The 17,444-nt window shown below is 45.9% G+C and overlaps 6 protein-coding genes across 6 annotated transcripts; 3 read left to right on the top strand and 3 right to left on the bottom strand.

Annotated features, from left to right (window-relative positions):
• Positions 1 to 1,331: 1,331 nt before the first annotated feature.
• N7469_001758 (flavin monoamine oxidase family protein) lies at positions 1,332 to 3,431 on the top strand (the record flags this gene model as incomplete). The annotated part of the gene is made up of 1 exon (XM_056640678.1): positions 1,332 to 3,431. One exon carries the CDS (start codon positions 1,332 to 1,334, stop codon positions 3,429 to 3,431), a length of 2,100 nt encoding a protein of 699 aa, XP_056506435.1.
• A 1,129-nt stretch (positions 3,432 to 4,560) lies between these two features.
• N7469_001757 (uncharacterized protein) lies at positions 4,561 to 6,779 on the top strand (the record flags this gene model as incomplete). Its single annotated transcript, XM_056640677.1, has 7 exons — positions 4,561 to 4,807; positions 4,872 to 5,167; positions 5,219 to 5,293; positions 5,344 to 5,571; positions 5,628 to 6,110; positions 6,161 to 6,465; positions 6,527 to 6,779. The coding sequence occupies 7 exons, from the start codon at positions 4,561 to 4,563 to the stop codon at positions 6,777 to 6,779; spliced, it is 1,887 nt and encodes a 628-aa protein (XP_056506434.1).
• A 251-nt stretch (positions 6,780 to 7,030) lies between these two features.
• N7469_001756 (putative allantoate permease of the major facilitator superfamily) lies at positions 7,031 to 8,886 on the bottom strand (the record flags this gene model as incomplete). Its single annotated transcript, XM_056640676.1, has 5 exons — positions 7,031 to 7,295; positions 7,368 to 7,549; positions 7,606 to 7,837; positions 7,889 to 8,298; positions 8,356 to 8,886. 5 exons carry the CDS (start codon positions 8,884 to 8,886, stop codon positions 7,031 to 7,033), a joined length of 1,620 nt encoding a protein of 539 aa, XP_056506433.1.
• Positions 8,887 to 9,598: 712 nt separating this feature from the next.
• Positions 9,599 to 11,300, bottom strand: N7469_001755 (NAD(P)/FAD-dependent oxidoreductase; the record flags this gene model as incomplete). The annotated part of the gene is made up of 7 exons (XM_056640675.1): positions 9,599 to 9,733; positions 9,794 to 10,009; positions 10,063 to 10,310; positions 10,364 to 10,931; positions 10,993 to 11,068; positions 11,106 to 11,208; positions 11,267 to 11,300. The coding sequence occupies 7 exons, from the start codon at positions 11,298 to 11,300 to the stop codon at positions 9,599 to 9,601; spliced, it is 1,380 nt and encodes a 459-aa protein (XP_056506432.1).
• Positions 11,301 to 12,059: 759 nt separating this feature from the next.
• On the top strand, positions 12,060 to 13,743 carry N7469_001754 (MDR family MFS transporter; the record flags this gene model as incomplete). Its single annotated transcript, XM_056640674.1, has 3 exons — positions 12,060 to 12,116; positions 12,181 to 12,614; positions 12,675 to 13,743. The coding sequence occupies 3 exons, from the start codon at positions 12,060 to 12,062 to the stop codon at positions 13,741 to 13,743; spliced, it is 1,560 nt and encodes a 519-aa protein (XP_056506431.1).
• Positions 13,744 to 14,859: 1,116 nt separating this feature from the next.
• Positions 14,860 to 16,231, bottom strand: gprD (the record flags this gene model as incomplete). Its single annotated transcript, XM_056640673.1, has 2 exons — positions 14,860 to 15,573; positions 15,662 to 16,231. 2 exons carry the CDS (start codon positions 16,229 to 16,231, stop codon positions 14,860 to 14,862), a joined length of 1,284 nt encoding a protein of 427 aa, XP_056506430.1.
• Positions 16,232 to 17,444: the final 1,213 nt, after the last annotated feature.

The raw sequence follows: 17,444 nt of genomic DNA, 5'->3' as shown, positions 1-17,444 counted from the left end.
TCTTTAAAAGCTATCCGCGACACTTCAAGTGCAAGTTATGCCAAGTTGTAAGTCAATTGTGAAGATGGCGTATAACGTAATGCATATCACTTATGGCTCTGTAGACCACATCCTGCAGGATTGAGAGAACGGAAACTTCACTACATCCGGTGATGGATGGAATGTTCGGCAATGACGGTTACGTCTTCAATCTTTCCACTCGGATGAGGATGCATCTTCAATGCCCTTTCGTCCGACGAAAAAAGACTTGTATGTCTCCGGCAGGCAGAGAACAACATACAAAAAAGGGAAAATCACAGACACTTGCGCACCTTGTGAACCTCCCTGTCTTGTTCTTTTCATCGTGCTGGTTGTACTTCATCAACCAGGCCTTTCTCATATTCCACAATTTCTCCGACTACTCTCTATCCAGGCTCGAAAATAATATTGTATATTCATGCGACGGCCTAGGCCCAGATCTATCTCAGGAAAATGAATGTGATGCTAATGGAATCGTCATAGGGTAGCTCAATGCTTACAGGTGAGCTATTTCAATGCTTCGTCTTCTTTCTTACTTTGGACATAAACCCTGCTACATCTACATTCATATTAATTTGGGAACAGTCCATACTACGATGTAAATTTTGGTCCCCGAAGTACCAAAGTTACTTTAAGCCCGTACTTGAAACAAAGGCCAGAATGATGGCACGAGCCGCTCGACGCCATATAGATCGATGATTTCCCATCAGCTTGAAGTCTCTTCACCGGCGTTGTCTACCAATATTACTCACGAGCTGACTGATCATAGCAGTTGCCACTCTTGCCTGGAATTGGTGCTTTCGCGAAACTTCATCAGGTCGCACGCAGACAATGGCCATCCACGGTATGATCACCAAACATATCAAAGAATTCAATCCTACTTTCTCTCAATTCACCACTGTCGTCCGGCCTTCTCAAAAGCTGGTCCTTTACAAGCGAAAAGTCTCACCTCGTGGTACACGGTGCGAAGCTTACTTGATGATCGCTGCAACGTCTTGCCGAAAACATCGCTATTTGCGAGTGCGGAATCGCGTTGGAGGCTTTCCTTGGCGGCTCATGAGGTACTCTTTGTTTCCGGCACAGTAAAAGATTATCCACTTTAAGTACCCTGAAGACACATTATCATACACAAGATTATTTCCTTTCTTGGACCTTTGAAGCTACGAAGCCGTGCCGATCATGCAGATATTCTTGGCGCCTCAAGGGGTCCTCAATTTACGAATACCCTTTTGCCGATCGCGCTGTGCTTATAAATATAATGTCAAGTATGCGGTCGATTTGTTATATGATATACTTGGCAAAATATACAAGAAATGGGCCGCAAGGTTTTGTTTGCAGTTGCGACGTTGTTCCTAGGCCAAGCCCAAGCTGTCTCTGGCCGAGAGAATCTTCTAAGAGTCACCACTTCGAATGATGTTCATGCTGGAGAACTGGCAAATGTCTATCTCAATTGGCTAGAGAAGCCTCCAAACTCCCTAACAGCTGTTTACGCTTCCTGCTCCCATCCCAATGACACAAATCCTGACGACATTATTGGCCAATATACTGTTCGTGGTCAACCTCCCCAACGACTAGCATGGGCAGTTCCTAGCAATGCTCAACCCGACAACTGTATCTTCATATACAATCAGGGTGCGAAGTATCATAACGAAGGATCTTCAAAGGTGATTGGCAAAAGCAACCCTGTTCATATCAAACGAAAGGTTCAGAAACGATCTGCCGCCGAGATGGGCATTCCGCTTCTGCAAGACTTCGACTCTCTTGGGACTTGGTTTGACGGAGTAGCTTCTATAAAGCAAAAGACAGACCACAAAGGGGGTGTCTCGTCCGGAGCTTCGCCCAAAAATGCTTCCATCGCAATTGTTGGCGGTGGTATTTCAGGCCTCGCAACCGCGCTCATGCTTGATAGTGTCGGCGTCCACAACTGGGAGATTATCGAAGCCAGTGACCGGGTTGGAGGACGCTTTCGAACCAAGTATATGGCCGATACGCAAGAATGGGCTGAAATGGGGCCGATGAGACTTCCTCATTCCGTCACGTACAAAGAGGACAACGAAACCCTCCTCTACACGGACCATCAATTGACCTTTCAAATGGCCAAAATCCTGAACACTATGAATAAGAATGACTCTCGATGGAAGATCGACTTTATCCCTTGGATTCAACATCATCCTAATGAGTTGATTGCTCAAGGTACTCGTCGACACGCTGACGGTCGTATTCCAACACGGGGTGAAATTGAGGCAAATCCAGACCTGAACGATCCACCATCAATGACCAGTGACGAATTTGAAGATACTGAAAAAAAGATGGACAATATCTTGAAAGATACGAAGACCCTGAAATCGATTCAGAAGGATGTTTGGCGCGCGCATAAGATCGCCATGGACGAAGGCTTAGATGATTGGAGTGAACAGGCCATGATGCGCCATGTCTTTAAAGCCAGCGAGAATGTCACCGATCAAATCTGGACAGACTCTGACTACGACGTCTTCTGGGACGAACTTCACCACAATTCAAACCTTGGTTTAGACGGCAGTAAGGATTCCTTAGGTGAGACTCATTGGCTTTGCATTGATGGAGGCTTCAGCCGTCTATCTGACGCATTTCTGCCTCATATCAAAGACCGACTTACTCTCAACCGAAAGATTCGCAAATTGGAATCAGTACAGGGTCCAAATAACACTAGTCGGACGCGTCTTTCTTGGTATCCAAGTGTTAGCAATCGGACATTCGAGTCTAAGGAATACGACTACACAATTATGGCGGTTCCATTTACTATGACTCGCTTCATGGATCTACCGACTTTCTCCTCGGTCTTGGGTCGCGCGATCAGTGAAGCTGGTCTCCGATTCAAATCTGCCTGCAAGGTTGCCCTACTCTTTTCAGAGCGCTTCTGGGAGAAGGGCGAGCGACCTATTTTTGGAGGATACTCAAAGCCTCCAAGTGATCCTGTCGGTGCACTTTATTATCCTGTGTATGGTCTGAATGAATCACGCCCCGGTCTGATTATGCACTATCGTGGAGGGGATTGGAGTGATCGCTTCGTGAGCTTCTCTGATGAAGAACATGTACAGACTGTGCTGGATTCGATTGTCTCACTTCACGGTGAACAGGCTAGAGACCTCTACACTGGAGATTATGAGCGTCTTTGCTGGCTTCAAGATGAACATACTGCCACTGCCTGGTGTAGACCTGACGTGGAGCAACATAAGCTATATATTCCAGCTTACCACAAGACCGAGCATAACACAATCTTCATTGGAGAACACACTGCTCCAACTCATGCTTGGGTCAGCTCTTCCCTGCATTCTTCCGTTCGAGGATCCGTTCAATTGCTCTTGGAATTAGGGTTGGTGGATGAAGCCAAGGAACTGAACAAGCGATGGATGGGTCGATGGATCAAGCTTTGAGGAGGTTGATGTTTGATATTTGACGCCATTAACAAGAAATATGTTCTAGAAATAGATATAGAATGAAGAAGTCTGCTTTCAGGCTGTTCCGACTGCAGACTATTCCCGCCTACTTTTTCTCATAGCATAGATGGATGAACTGGCAGATGAAATGATGTAGTGCAAGGATTTTCTCGACTTGAATTTCTTCATCTCTACGCCTGACAATCATTTCAGCTCTATTGAAATAAATTCGAATCTACCAATATCCCTACGAGAGAGTTGCGACTTTCTGTGTCTGGGCTAGGAAAAATGGGACCGGAAATTGAGGAGGGAGTATTTGCAACTTCGGCACCGATACGACATATCATCAATTCATTATTCATAGATATGCTAGAAGAGAATGCATAAATCCTGGTATATGCCAAGAATCATGGACTACTACCACTTGGCATAGACCCATCTTATAGACTTTACAAAATGACTAACGGCCGGTCACGGAATTGTATGATATCAACCAAAAATTGCCAAGAACTTCTATCGTACCAACTAATAGCCCTTAAATCCCCTCGAATTCCTCAAAGGCGCGCCATTGAGGGATTGGAGAAGAAAGAGAACACCCCCCCCCCCCAACTCACTAGGCTCGTCCCCGCGACTCCACTGAATTGCTCTCAACAGCGCCAATCCCTACATTCATGAACCACGATTGGCTTAGATAAAGCTATCAAAAAATATACCCCTCAATACTGACATGATCTCCGTCGGAAACGGCCGACCACATACATCGGAACTACCAAACTTACTATTTTCGGACTCTTTTCTCCGTGAAGTTGCCCAGCTCGGACTTTATCCGGCCCAATTTGTGGTGATCCGTTGTCAAGTACCTTTGAAGCCGTGCTAGTTATCACCAGAGACTTGGCATAAGTTACTCCATACTCCGAATGAGGTTGGAATACTCAACCAAGTTGGGGTAGCAAATATCTATAAACTTGGAGTTCAGCATCGAGATAAACTTGAGCTTGAAATGAAGAATTCATTCTGTTTAATCTCTTGATAGTACTTCACAGTTGGCATTATGGCTATACTTCGGGGTATCATGCCCCTGACAAGGATGTTTATGATGACATTCACTTTCTACAGTCTCACTTGTATGGCGACTGCCATAGTCGACAAGGGAAAACTAATATCTCTCAATGGTGTGGATTATTTGGCCGGTGGTGTCGCCGTATCTCAATTATCTTCATCACGAACTCTCAATTGGAACTGGACCCTTGCAGACATCGTCCCGTTGACAATCGTTCGGACTAATGCAACAACTTTTACTTCAAACGAACTTGAAAAGTCAATCACTGGTTTTCAACTCTCGGACGATGTATTTGCGCTCGGTTTTATGGAAGGTTTGTTGAATTCTTCAAGTATAATTGCCCTCCTATTAATTGACCATCAAAACACCTACTCTAGTCATCTACATTGAGCACAATGGTGATGACTCTGATATCGATCACACCGTTGATTTGACCTCCGAAAGTCCGGGCAACAAGTTAGTATTAACCTCGTCCAATTATAAGGACCAGAACCCTCTCCTGGTATATGCCAAGATGAGCCAATCTTTACCAAATGGACCTTATTTTCTTTCAGCCAGAACTGGCGAAATATTCAAGGCATTTCGAGTTTACACCGACAGCCACTTCACTTTTACTGAAGGGGCTGTTAGTGATGAGAATGGTGGATTTATATCCTTGCCAGCTCTGACGGAGGTAGGACATTGCCCTGCTTGTCTCAATTGAAAGTTGCTAATATTCAACAAGGGTGCGATGACCAAAAGCGTCGCCGTGCCATCTCGATTATACTATACCCCAACTGCAGACAAACCACTTGCCGGGGTATGCGATCCAGGAATTAATTGTGTGGCTGCGATACTGATTTTCAATAGCTGCGTTGTGGTGTCAAGGACATCTTCGATTTGAAAGGACTACGCACGAGTGGGGGTAATCGCGCTTTTTATGACTTATACCCGCAACGAAACACCACTGCGCCCTCGATACAGCGATTGATTGATGCAGGTGCCGTGATTGTTGGTAAAATGGGAACCGTTCAGTTTGCGAACGGTGATAATCCTACTGCTGACTGGGTCGACTTTCACTGTCCTTTCAACCCAAGAGTAAATAAGATTCGGTAATGCTGGAAAATTAACAGGCATGCTGATTTGCTGTGCAGGGCGATGGATATCAAGCTCCTGGTGGGTCATCGTCTGGTCCAGGGGCAGGTATCGCCGCGTACGACTGGTTAGATATTACAATTGGCAGTGATACTGGCGGCTCTATGAGAAGTCCAGGTGGTAAGCAGGGGGTTTTTGCCAACAGGCCTTCAACTGGGGCCATTGGCCTTGATCATGTCCTCCCTCTATGCAAGGATCTTGATACTGCCGGTGTCTTTTCGCGTGATGCTGAAACATGGTCCTCCACGATACATGCATGGTATCCAAATTTCACAAATTATGAGAAATACCCCGAGAGAATATTCTATCAGAACGCCTCGTTCCCTGATTCTGAGACGGAGGCTGGCTCTATGCTAGAAGAGTTTGTTCAAAAGGTTGAGAAATTCTTAGGATCTGAGCGAGAATATGTGGACATCGCTGAAAGATGGGGGGAAACGCACCCTGAAAACGCGCCGAGCAATGTGACGGATCTTCTAAACACAGTATTTAGATCTTCTCTATTTCCAAGCTCATTACGCTAACTCTGGCCTAGACGTACGCTATTCTCACCTCTGTTGGGCAGTATCGCTCCTTGGCTTTACCTTTCTACGCAGATTACGCCGCCCAGAATGGTGGACGACATCCCTTCATTAACCCAGGCCCCCTGAAGCGCTGGCAATGGGGCCAGGATAATGGCGGAGACGCCTCTTATGATGTGGCATTGAGAAATAAAACTATATTTCGAGAATGGTGGGAAACTAACGGATACGGCAAATCGAATAAAGAAGCCTGCTCTGAAGGAGTATACATCTACCCTTACAGCACGGGCGAAACCCAATATCGCAATGTGTATTCTGAGTCAGTTACCCTCCGCCATTTCTATATAATTCAGAGGCTAACAGCTATTGTATCACTCTAGCTCTCCTACTGCGCCACCTATGGGTTTTAAAGATGGGCGTATATCAAATATGGCCGACGTTCCGGATTTTGTGGTTCCTGTTGGAGAAGTATCTTACAACTCCACAGTGTCTCTGAAAACAGAGTATTTGCCAGTAACAATGAGCTTTGTCGCTGCGCGTGGATGTGATCTCATGTTGGCTAATCTCATTCGTGACCTACAAGCTGTCGAAATCATCAAGCCTGTCAATACAGGCTCCAAGATGTATCCATAGTTCCAACAGACTTCATCCAAGCAAATCCACACATTCATGGGTCCTGTAAATTTATAAACTATCCATGAATCATATCTTCGAGTTACAGCAATCTTATTATATCTCTTATAATGCCAAATATATTTTTGATCAAATTCTTCTTCTCTCCATCTCGATCTAGATCTAGCCAGAAACCGAAGGGCCTTTAGTTCTATTATGAAGCAGCCAAAATTTCGACAACCCTGACCACGCGTTGCAAATTTCCATTTTATCTACAGTGGATAAATGAACTTCAGATTCTCTCTGTCGGTGCAGTCTCGGTCACGATCGCTAATCTTCACGATCTCATTGCCTGCCTCAATAACTTCATATCTTTCCGAATCGGAATCACTTTCGGAAATCAATCTCTGTCGGCATTTATTCTCGCGATGAAGGCAAAAGCGAATGATGATGCACATGGCGGGAGAAATCACCCAAAATGCGGTCATGAATGCCCATGGGAGAGTATATTGTGGCTGATACTTCGATTCCCAGAATCTAAAAAAGATAGGAAAGCATCACAATCAGATGTTTTCCTCTTGGCAGTTTCTTTCTCGTTTTAGTACTTACTCTGGAGATATCATGTTCGCAACAGAGGCAGCGACAATACAGGATGTCATCAGACACAACTTCTTGGTATGGCCTGTGGTTGTTGTGCCCGCCCAGTTCAGGCCTAGAAGATACGATGGCTTGAATGTTGATATTTGCGTGCCCAAGACCAATGCGACCTTGTTTGACCATGGCGAAGCCAACTGAAGCGGTATTATTAATATTATTGTGGTTTTCTTGCTTTGCATGAACGTCTTACCTCAATGATGCCTCCTATTAGACATGGAATGTAGGAAATTGCACAGGTATAGCCAGTTCCAATCCTAGTTCCATAAAGCAATCCTGCAGACATGAGTATAAGAATCATGCCCCAAAGCGGCTTTATGATATTGAACAATGCGCTTTGCGCGGGCGTGAAGCCAAACCCAACGATGATGAGAGGCAATTGCTGAGACGTATTGTTGGGAAGCTCATTAAAGAACATGTGGAATCTGGACGCACACTTAGTAACTGTTCCCGAGACAATAATCTATTAGTCTTACATGAAAAGCCAACTTTTAGGGTCCGTAAAACATTCGCGAACTTGGGACCATCTGAACGTCGAATTAGAGACGCCTGAATGAGTATTGCGGATAATCTCAATTGTATGGACCTTTTCCTCGACTGAGAGCCATTTTGCGTCAACCGGGGAATTGGGAAGAAAAATAAGCAATGGCACAAATATGGAAAATGTGAGGACAGTGCAAATAATGTGAAGCCATTTCCATGAAGAAAGGCTCCCGGCCAATGAGTTATTACCATCTTCGACAATGAGTTTATATGATATCATAGTCAGAAGGACATTTGCTAGGCTTCCAAAAGACCACCACAGCAGCTGCACCCAAGGACTTTTTCTGGGTGGAAAAAAGCTTTGGTGCAGTACAGCGGTGGATGGCACAATTTGCGATTCTGTCTATATCATGGTCAGTCAGCATCCTTGCAATTCCTGTGCCGGGGAGAAAGAATTTACCATTCCTAAGAGGAATCTCACGGCCATCATTTGCTTGCCCGTCTTGACAGCCGGGTGGACACCTAACAGCAGGGCCCAGAGGAACAAGGAGCCAGTGATGAAGTATTTATGGCCGACTCGCTGAGATATGTAGGCGCCGGGCCAGAGAGCAACAAGATATCCGGCATAGAACAACATGAAAAGCTGATTGTACTCATTCTTGGTCATGTCGACATCGTCGAAAATTCCCATCGTACTGGCGGATGAAAGAGTTGATTTATCCAAATGGATAAGGAATGAAATCCACCATGTTTGTGCAAGCAGAAACCAGAAGTTTTTTCGAACCAGCTTTCCCTCCAGTTCAGGGGTCAAGGGAGGAACATTATCTTTGTTTTTATTGTAGAAGTAGGAGGTATCGTCAGTCTCTCTCTGGTCAACTACCTTTTGTTGCGAGGAGTGCTTTTCGGCCGGTTGCATGGATTGCACATGGCTCTGTTCCTTCGAAAAGACCTGAATGGCTTCCGAATTTTCGCCTTTCCTCTCTGTTGACATTGTTACGTATCTGTTCTAGGTATGATGGGGCAGGGCCAAAAGGCAGCCAACATCAATTTATAACCTCGCTGCGTGTTAATACCGCGGTCAAATCCGAAACTCAAAGTAATAAACGACCAAATCTACTAGGATCTGTTGAAAATCCCCGAAACTTTTGGCCGGGTGCCGCGCTTCAGGTCTTGGCTTCGGCCATCAAGCTCGGCCAACCTTCGCTTGTCACAAACAAGAGGCCATGTGTGTGCTATGGCAGGGACCGTATTGGAAGCCACCAAGGTTAAAGGATTTCTCCACTCATTCTTGGCTGTGTGATGCCAAGAATCCTGCCGTTGCATCAGAGGACCCTGTTAGTTGATTTAGGCAGAGGCTGGGGTAAATCAAAGTTCCAGGCGGGCTAGAATCGGGTACCTTCGAGCTCAAGATACTAGAATTTCATTTGGATATTGCATGTCTTTCTATCGGTATCATATCGAGATTGACAACCAGTCATACGTTATAACCTCGATTTTTGATTAACTATCCCACCTCTAATTAAAATTCATCTAACACTTGGTCAACGTAAAGACGGCTCGGAGATGTTTCTCGATCCATGTGGTCCCTCTTCGAGGCCATTCCTACGGGGTGCCTCCGGTCTCCATCTCCAAAAAGGACGCATGTAAGACGTGCTTTGATCTGCCTTTTCCAAAATATCCGCGGCATGCTGTTTTCATCCTGATTAGCCGATATCTTTTAGCATTTCATATTGGTGTTGACTCGCTTTTCCAAGAATAGGTAGAAACTTCGCCCCATGACCACTGCCCCCGGTACAAACAAAGACTGTGTTATCCGCGTAATCAGAAACATAGTCAATCTATTATCTCAGGTTAGTACAGAAGAACTGATGTGAGACGCGGATGGGGTGTTTACTTACTACGAAGGAATTGTCCAAGGAGTCGGTGTACCAGCATAGTTTAGTTGAGTAGAATGGGACTTTACTGAAATCAGGCAGGAAAATGTCGACAAACTGCCGGATAGCATAGATAGCTCTCTCTTGTAACTCATGACAATCCTTTGCTGGTAGAGGCACCGACCATTGTCCATCCTGAGTAAAAGGAGTGCCATCAGGGGCAGGTATAAAATTGGTGAACTGAGGAGGATGTGGTCAGCCTCTAGCAAATCCTGAGAATCCTGTTTACTTACCTTCAACCCACGATAGCCTATCTTGACGAGGCCTTCTGGTGTGCGAGGCAGAACATAGATGCTACCGGTATCTTTACCTTTAGAGTCTCGGGGAGTAGCCTTCCAAGATATAACGGGGAATTTCTCAGGGGAGTACTTATCCCAAAGCTCCTTATCGCTCGGGTCAATCTTGAACATAGCCAAGCTCCCGGCAGAAGACTCGAGATGGTAGCTTAGTTCTGGAAGAATTTGAGTAGAAAAGGAGCCAGCTATCTGGAGTCAGAACGAAAGCACCAGATAAGTTTCCATGTTCATCTCTTACCAGCAACCACTATAACATCTGCCTTGTGAATAGCACCGTTCTTTGTCTTTAAGCCAGTGACTTTGCTTTTTTCCGGCTCGGTGGTGCTAGGCTCTTTCACCAACGATTCAAAGCCGCCACTCTCCGGTCCAAAGTGGAAATTAACACCCTTGGACGCCGCGATCTTCTGATAGTGTGAACAGGCATTGCTGCATCTCACGAACCCAGCGGTTGAGTCAAGCACGGCTTCGTAATAGCTAGGGGGAGAAGAATCCGGGATGGCAAAATCCAGCAGTTTGTTCTTCCATCCCAAACGGTCTGCGCGTTGCTGGTCTTCAGGGATGCTCTTGACAAATTGTGTATCACGTAAACCATCGCGTTCCATATTGGCCAATGTTTCTTTTTCCAGTTCCTCGAGGTGGTCCGATGGCTGGACGCGCAAGAATCCACTATTAACGAACAATCGCATCTCTTCGGAATCAGAGGACTCCCGTGAAAAGCCGCGTTTTTCGTCCTCTGATATCCAGTATTTCCGCCCTTCCATGGCAAGGCGTTGATAGTGATGTTCTTTTCCGTAATATGCTCGAAACTAAGCATTTATCTCTCTCAGAATCTGGTCTCTATCGTTCAGCTCTTGTCAATGGGCTTACGATTTTGTTGTGATCGACGGATGCAGCTTGTATCTCATCATCATTCGCATCGTATGAGTTTTGATCATAGTCGTATCTTTCAAAAACGGTCACGTCATGATCTAGATGCTCACATGTCAATTCCATCCATCCCAATATCATCTCTACCTCCTTTATTCGAGGAATACTTGCCCCTGTCGCGCAGAGCCACCGCCAGAGAAAGGCCAAAGATGCCCGCTGTATGTGGTCAGCTAATGTGTTTGATATTACGCTGCATGTTTAAAAATGTACATACCGCCAATGATAGCAACTGACGTTGGTTCTGCCATTTCAATCGCGTTTCTGGAGTGATGCAGTTGGGAAATCATATTATCGTCGTCGCCCCGCCTTATAAATACTCCAAGTTCCTCCAAGTTCCTCCAATTCCCCGCAGTCCGTCGGAACTAAAAAATGATAATCCTCCGAGGTCCTTGCTTGTCGAGAAACTACATTAACAACTTTTCTATAAATCTGTGTCTCGCGCTGAATTTCATTCCACTATTTTTATTACCCTGAAAATATAATTGGCATGATAACGAGAAAAATACACTTCAACCATCAGTATAAAGCCTCTATAATCTCTAGTAGAAATCTACAGATTCTTTTTAAATTATTAAAATTATTAACATCGGAAGTATGCACTAGTACAGGGTTCCTGGGGTCTGAAATATCTATAAATCGACCATTTCTCTCCTTTTATTTGCTTTTTCAGGCGAAGAAGTTGGTTGGCAAGTTTCGGAGCCGAGTCAGCCTCAATTTTGTTCGTTCGGCGCCGAGCCGATATCAACAACCACATATAAATCCAGCATTCACACAATATCTAATTACCTACCAGAAAATGGGATTAATACATATCCAACTTCTTGACATCCTCTTGAGAAAGTTCTCTTATGAAAATTCCGTGATCAATCCTTTTAATCCATCACCTTAGATGGTCATCATGCACGATCCGCAGTCAAAAGAAACAGAAGATTCCCCCCCCAAATCATCCTCATACAAGCAGCGAACCAAATGGACATACCAAGTCTGAAAATCAAACTATCACAAAAATGCAACTTATTTTGATAGTCGTTGCCCTGCTAAGTGCCATGTTCCTCGTCGCGCTGGTTAGTAGTTCTCCTCACTGTCTCATACTGGACAGACAGATATTGATATCATTTCATATCTCAGGACCGAACAATCATCGCAACCGCTGTCCCCAAAATTTCGGATCAATTCCATGCAATTAGCGACATCAGCTGGTATGCCAGTGCTTACCTTCTGACCAGCAGCGCCACGCAACTGCTCTGGGGCCGACTTTACGTCTTCTACTCCACGAAGATGCTATTTCTGGCAGCAGTCATTGTTTTTGAGGTCGGTTCGGCAATTTGTGGTGCAGCTCCAAACTCCAAAGCATTTATCGTTGGACGAGCCATTGCTGGAGTTGGGTCTGCGGGTATACAAAATGGAGCCACGGTCATCATCACGCAGGTCATTCCACTGCACAAGCGGCCTTTATTTGTCGGTCTTATGGGGTCTACATTTGGCATTTCATCTATCATCGGGCCGCTGCTCGGTGGTGCTTTCACTGACCGAGTGACATGGCGTTGGTGCTTTTACATCAAGTAAGTGAGTCTATTCACATTATATCCTAAATTGACCTAACAAACCTTTCTTCTACTAAGTCTTCCCATCGGAGGGCTCACTCTTCTCATCATTCTCTTCTTTCTTCACATGTCTTCTCCCTCGGAAAATGCAACCCTCAAACGCCAATTAATTCGGCTTGACCCACTGGGTACTGTCCTCTTCTTGCCATGTGTGATTTGCTTTCTCTTGGCCCTGCAATGGGGTGGGACAACTTACAGCTGGGGTAACGGGCGTATTATTGCCTTATTTGTCGTGGCAGGGACTCTTTTCATCGCCTTTGCCTTGGTTCAAATCTGGCGTAGAGAAGATGCGACAATCCCTCCACGCATCATCAAGCAGCGGAGCATTGCATGTGGCGCGGTTTATATTTCACTTGTTTCCGGGGCCATGGTCGCCATGCTCTATACATTACCACTATGGTTTCAGGGTGTTAAGAACACCAATGCAGTGCAGTCGGGTATCGACAATATTCCAATGGTTCTAGCGCTAGTAATCGCCAGTATTATCAGCGGCAAGCTCATTGCAAGTACAGGCCACTATGTGCCTTTCATGTTTGTCGCAGCAATACTTATGGCAACTGGTGCTGGCATGATCACTACATTCAAAGTTGACACTGGCCACTCAGCATGGATCGGTTACCAGGTCCTTTTTGGTTTAGGTCTAGGCTGTGGTTTACAACAGCCCACAATGGCCGCTCAAGTTGTCCTCGCTCAAGCGGATGTCTCAATCGGCGTCGCTTTAATGTTCCTGTTCCAATCACTGGGTGGTGCCATCTGGGTCGCCGTCAGCCAGAATCTCTACACCAATTATCTGATCACCAAATTGCCTGCAATCTCCGGGATAGATGCTGGTGCGATCCTTCAGACCGGCGCGACTGGACTTGCCGATTCAGTGCCAGATGATAAGCTCAATGCTGTGTTAGGTACCTATAACTCAGCCCTTCATAGTGCTTATTTCGTGCCCGTGGTACTGTCATGTGTGCTGGTTCTTCCCGCGCTAGGGATGGAATGGCGCAATGTGAAGAAAGAAAGTCAGAATAGAGAAGAAGCAGAGAAGATCGTTGACGGTGGAGAAAAGCCAAAGGATGGAGACATCTTCAATAGGTGAAAGGTCCGAGAGAGTAGTTTTTCCGGTACATACATTAGTTGTACATTCAGCCACTGTCACCAAGCATAAAGACTAAGCTTCATTAGTCCCTTTGATTTTTGAGTATACCCACTACCAGCCCTACATGCATAACATTCGTCTTCGCCCCGAACCACGGAGTCGTGTGTAGAGGTTCCATGGTATGATTCATGAGGCTTCATCAGATCAACACAAGCATTTCAGCTTCACGATCATGATGATCTGAGTGGCCCTACAAATGAAAGTACTGCAATCATAAATGCTACTATATTACACCAATCACGCAATGTTTATGAAAGTAGTTCCAAAAGAAGCCAAATTGGTTGGGTTGTCAATAAGAATTCTTCGTCTAGCCTTCGGGTCTAGTCTAAGCCTCGGCATCAACGCTTTCGCGCTTCTTCTAGCAAGCCACCACCTACTTCCATGTATAGGATGTGGATCGCGAGCCCCTACCGAGATGAGGATCTGCCAAATCCCCCTTGTGGCTCTGGCACTTGTACAATATGTACTATTGTAGACTAACCATTTTGCCAAATGGATCCGAGAGGGAATCGGTAACGTCCGCAGGTTCGTGCGCGTATCGGCCCACGTACCCACTCTGTCCACCAACTAAGCAATAACTATCCGATTCAGAGCCCACGCGCGTATTAAACTAATGGGAAAAGGGGGCTCATGGCCGATGCTAGGATCATCTTTGATCGACCTGCTTTGAAAATCTTCCTTCGAAGCAGCACCTAAACTAATTCTCAATGAGCTCTAGAGCGATGGTATCATTCTGCAGTAAACTCTATTGTATCAGCGGTGAAGCTGACCACATGTTAGAAATACCCCCTTCATATGAAATTCTCCACTATGGACCCGAATAGTCGACCTGCAAGAGATCTTCCAGGGAATGTTTCGTAGTCCACGGGGCATTCTCTCAAGCCAATAGCATATTGTCAAGCATAATGATCGTGTATTATATTGAGAAGATTAAGTAAATCTGGGGCAGATGCCTCGAAGAGAAGGTGCAGGGGATCAAAAAAGGGGGTATAAATCATATATACAAAATAAAAGCCCAGCACAAAATAGAATATCCATACGTCATCCAATTCATTCCTAACCACTATATCGCACGCTGTGCTCAACTGATTCGCTCGGCGTCGGCGTGGCAGGCTCATGCGAGATCTCAATCGTGGTCTCCTGGTACACGCCGTGGAAGTTGGACATTTCAATATCATTCTTAGGAACAATATCTTCTGTCGAATCCTCAAAGGGGCTTTTACCTGCATCCCTATCCACGATCGGTGCACTTGGACGGAGTCTTGATCCCAATCGAGAGCTCATAAATCCATTCTTGGGCTTCTTTGAGTGCGTGCCATTAGCGTTGGTGGTAATCTGTGTCTGCCATTGGGAATCGGTATTATCATAGTTGCGATCGGTGGTGCTGTGCTCGGTATCGATGAGCAGGTGGCGGCGAGTCAGTGTATAGACAGCCACATCCATCAGACCAGACAGTGCCATTAAACAACCAGCGACACCAAAGTATGTCTTACTCGGAGAGTCGCCACGCGCTGTGGCCATACGGCCGGCAGCTAGAGGCAATGACAGGACGAGGTAGACAAATGGGTAAACAACCATGTATATGACGACTCGATTCAATCGGTGCAGGCTTTCTTGCTGGCCACGGCGAAGCATCTTTGCCTGCGTCATACGGCGTCTGAGGTAAAAGAACATGACGGCATAGAGGGCGACGGTGCCGAACTCTGCAAGGAAAATCCAGATATAATGACCCCAGAGACGCTCGGTTTCAACTTGAGGGCTTAGCCAGCACTATGTAATTGAGCAATATTAGCACGGGTTGTAATAGTAGGTGGGGGGGGGTTATCTAGTCAATATAAGTCGGCAGCAAAGGACATACCCAATTGGCTTCGGAGATGACAAAAACGTTTTTGCCGTAGAGACCCACGGGGATAAATCCCAGGATGAGAATAAATGTCCAGAGCCCGATGACACAGTAGGAAAAGATATGGAATGGCAACTGTCTACCACGCATAACCACAGCACCAGTATGCAGAGCGATAGACAAGACAAACAGTCCACTGCCAGGATCACCCGTCTGAATCCACCACCCTTGAAGATAGCAGGCAGCCTCGCCATAATGAACAGACCCGCGAGATGCCCAGTAGAGGTTAATCGTAAAGGCAATGGCCTGCTGCAGATCGACAAGTAATAGATTATAAATCAGAACGACATATTGGTTTTGAGCAAGCGGACTCTTATAATACCGCTGCCAGTAGACGAATCGATAGGTAAGGAACGACAAAAGACCAAAAGTAGAGAGAAGTGAAAAGAGAGCAATAACTCCCATCGCAATAAAGAGTGACCGATCGCTGCCAATAAGGGCAGCCTCATCACGAAACTCCCAACGACGAGCAAGAGAGCCATCGCTCCCACTAGAGGTTAGGGAACGCAGAACGTATGAAAGCATCACGATGAGGCACGCATCCAGACAGCGATCCAGAGGGGGAAAGCTGAGGGAGTCAGAGGGGAAAGGAAGGCTTTGTATAAAGATCGAAAAATAAAAAAAAAAAAAAAAAAAAAGAACTTGAGATCGGAGGATCCTGGGTTCCAGCTTCTATGGCCTGTGCAGAGTTCGTATTCTCCACTGCCATGGGCAAGTCAAGAAGCTTCTTTGGGGCCAAAGATTGATCCAACTGGTGGGGTCATGTCAATCGTACAGATTATGGAGTACAGAAGTGCCACATTGTGGAAAAGAATTGGGCTTTTCAAAGTAGAACCATGGTTTCCATGTGGCATAGCATGAATACTATCGAGCGAGGTTGTGGAGGACGGGAGAGCATTGCGTTCCTGCCTCGTGCGCTTTAAAGGTCAATTGGTGAAGTTGAATGGCCATGATTGGAGCAGGGCCACTGCGCTCATCGTTAAAACTCCACTCTTAGGGTAAAATGAATTGGAAACTAGTACAAGCTGAAAAATGCGGCGTCAATCGATAGCCTTGAATGGGTCGAGTTAAGCTTCGGGCATGTAAATCAAGCATCGGAGGTCTTCCAAATTCCGTAAATAGTGTCTCTACTCTATACGGAATACTCCGCTCGTAGCAGTCGATGGGAGATGACCGGGTTTGGATCTAGTGGGTTCTCCGCGCGTATTGGCTGTATTGACCCACCCCTAAACATTTAGAACCGGTATTTACTTGTGAGATGTTCAGGGGAGGAAAAGATGAAAGTATGGCTTATGATACAAAGTTGAATGAGACTAAGGAAATCCAATCAGACTGCGGAGGTACTATATAATTCAAGTCCTGAAGTTTTAAGGACTTCAAGTCCCCTACGCGCGTTGTGCCACGCATTATGCAACGTGCGTCGGTAAAGTGGCAAGGACATGTGGATCAAACGATGAACTTGCGTTTGTGGGATTCGGAGTCGATGCCAATCTACCCTTCTCTCGGCCTTAGGGCTCTTCGGGGGGGATCCCGACAGCCAGGTCAGCGGTCCCATAGGCCAGAATTCCTTTTCGTAAGGGAGGCAGATCATCAAAAGATCGGAAGGGAGGAAGCTAATTGGCGGGGTCGGAAACCATGATGTGCACGGAGAGACCGCATAAGTAAGACTTCCCCGAGAAGGTTCTCTCTGGCTGACTCGTTCGAACGATCGGATTCATTTTGGCGCCGGATTCGGATC

Source organism: Penicillium citrinum (genome assembly GCF_028827155.1).
Source record: "Penicillium citrinum strain IBT 23319 chromosome Unknown utg000001l:1.0-4955037.0:1.0-4956770.0, whole genome shotgun sequence".
Lineage (NCBI taxonomy): Eukaryota > Fungi > Ascomycota > Eurotiomycetes > Eurotiales > Aspergillaceae > Penicillium > Penicillium citrinum.
The sequence above is the reverse complement of the archived record's forward strand: the minus strand, read 5'-3'. Positions and strand labels throughout refer to the sequence as shown.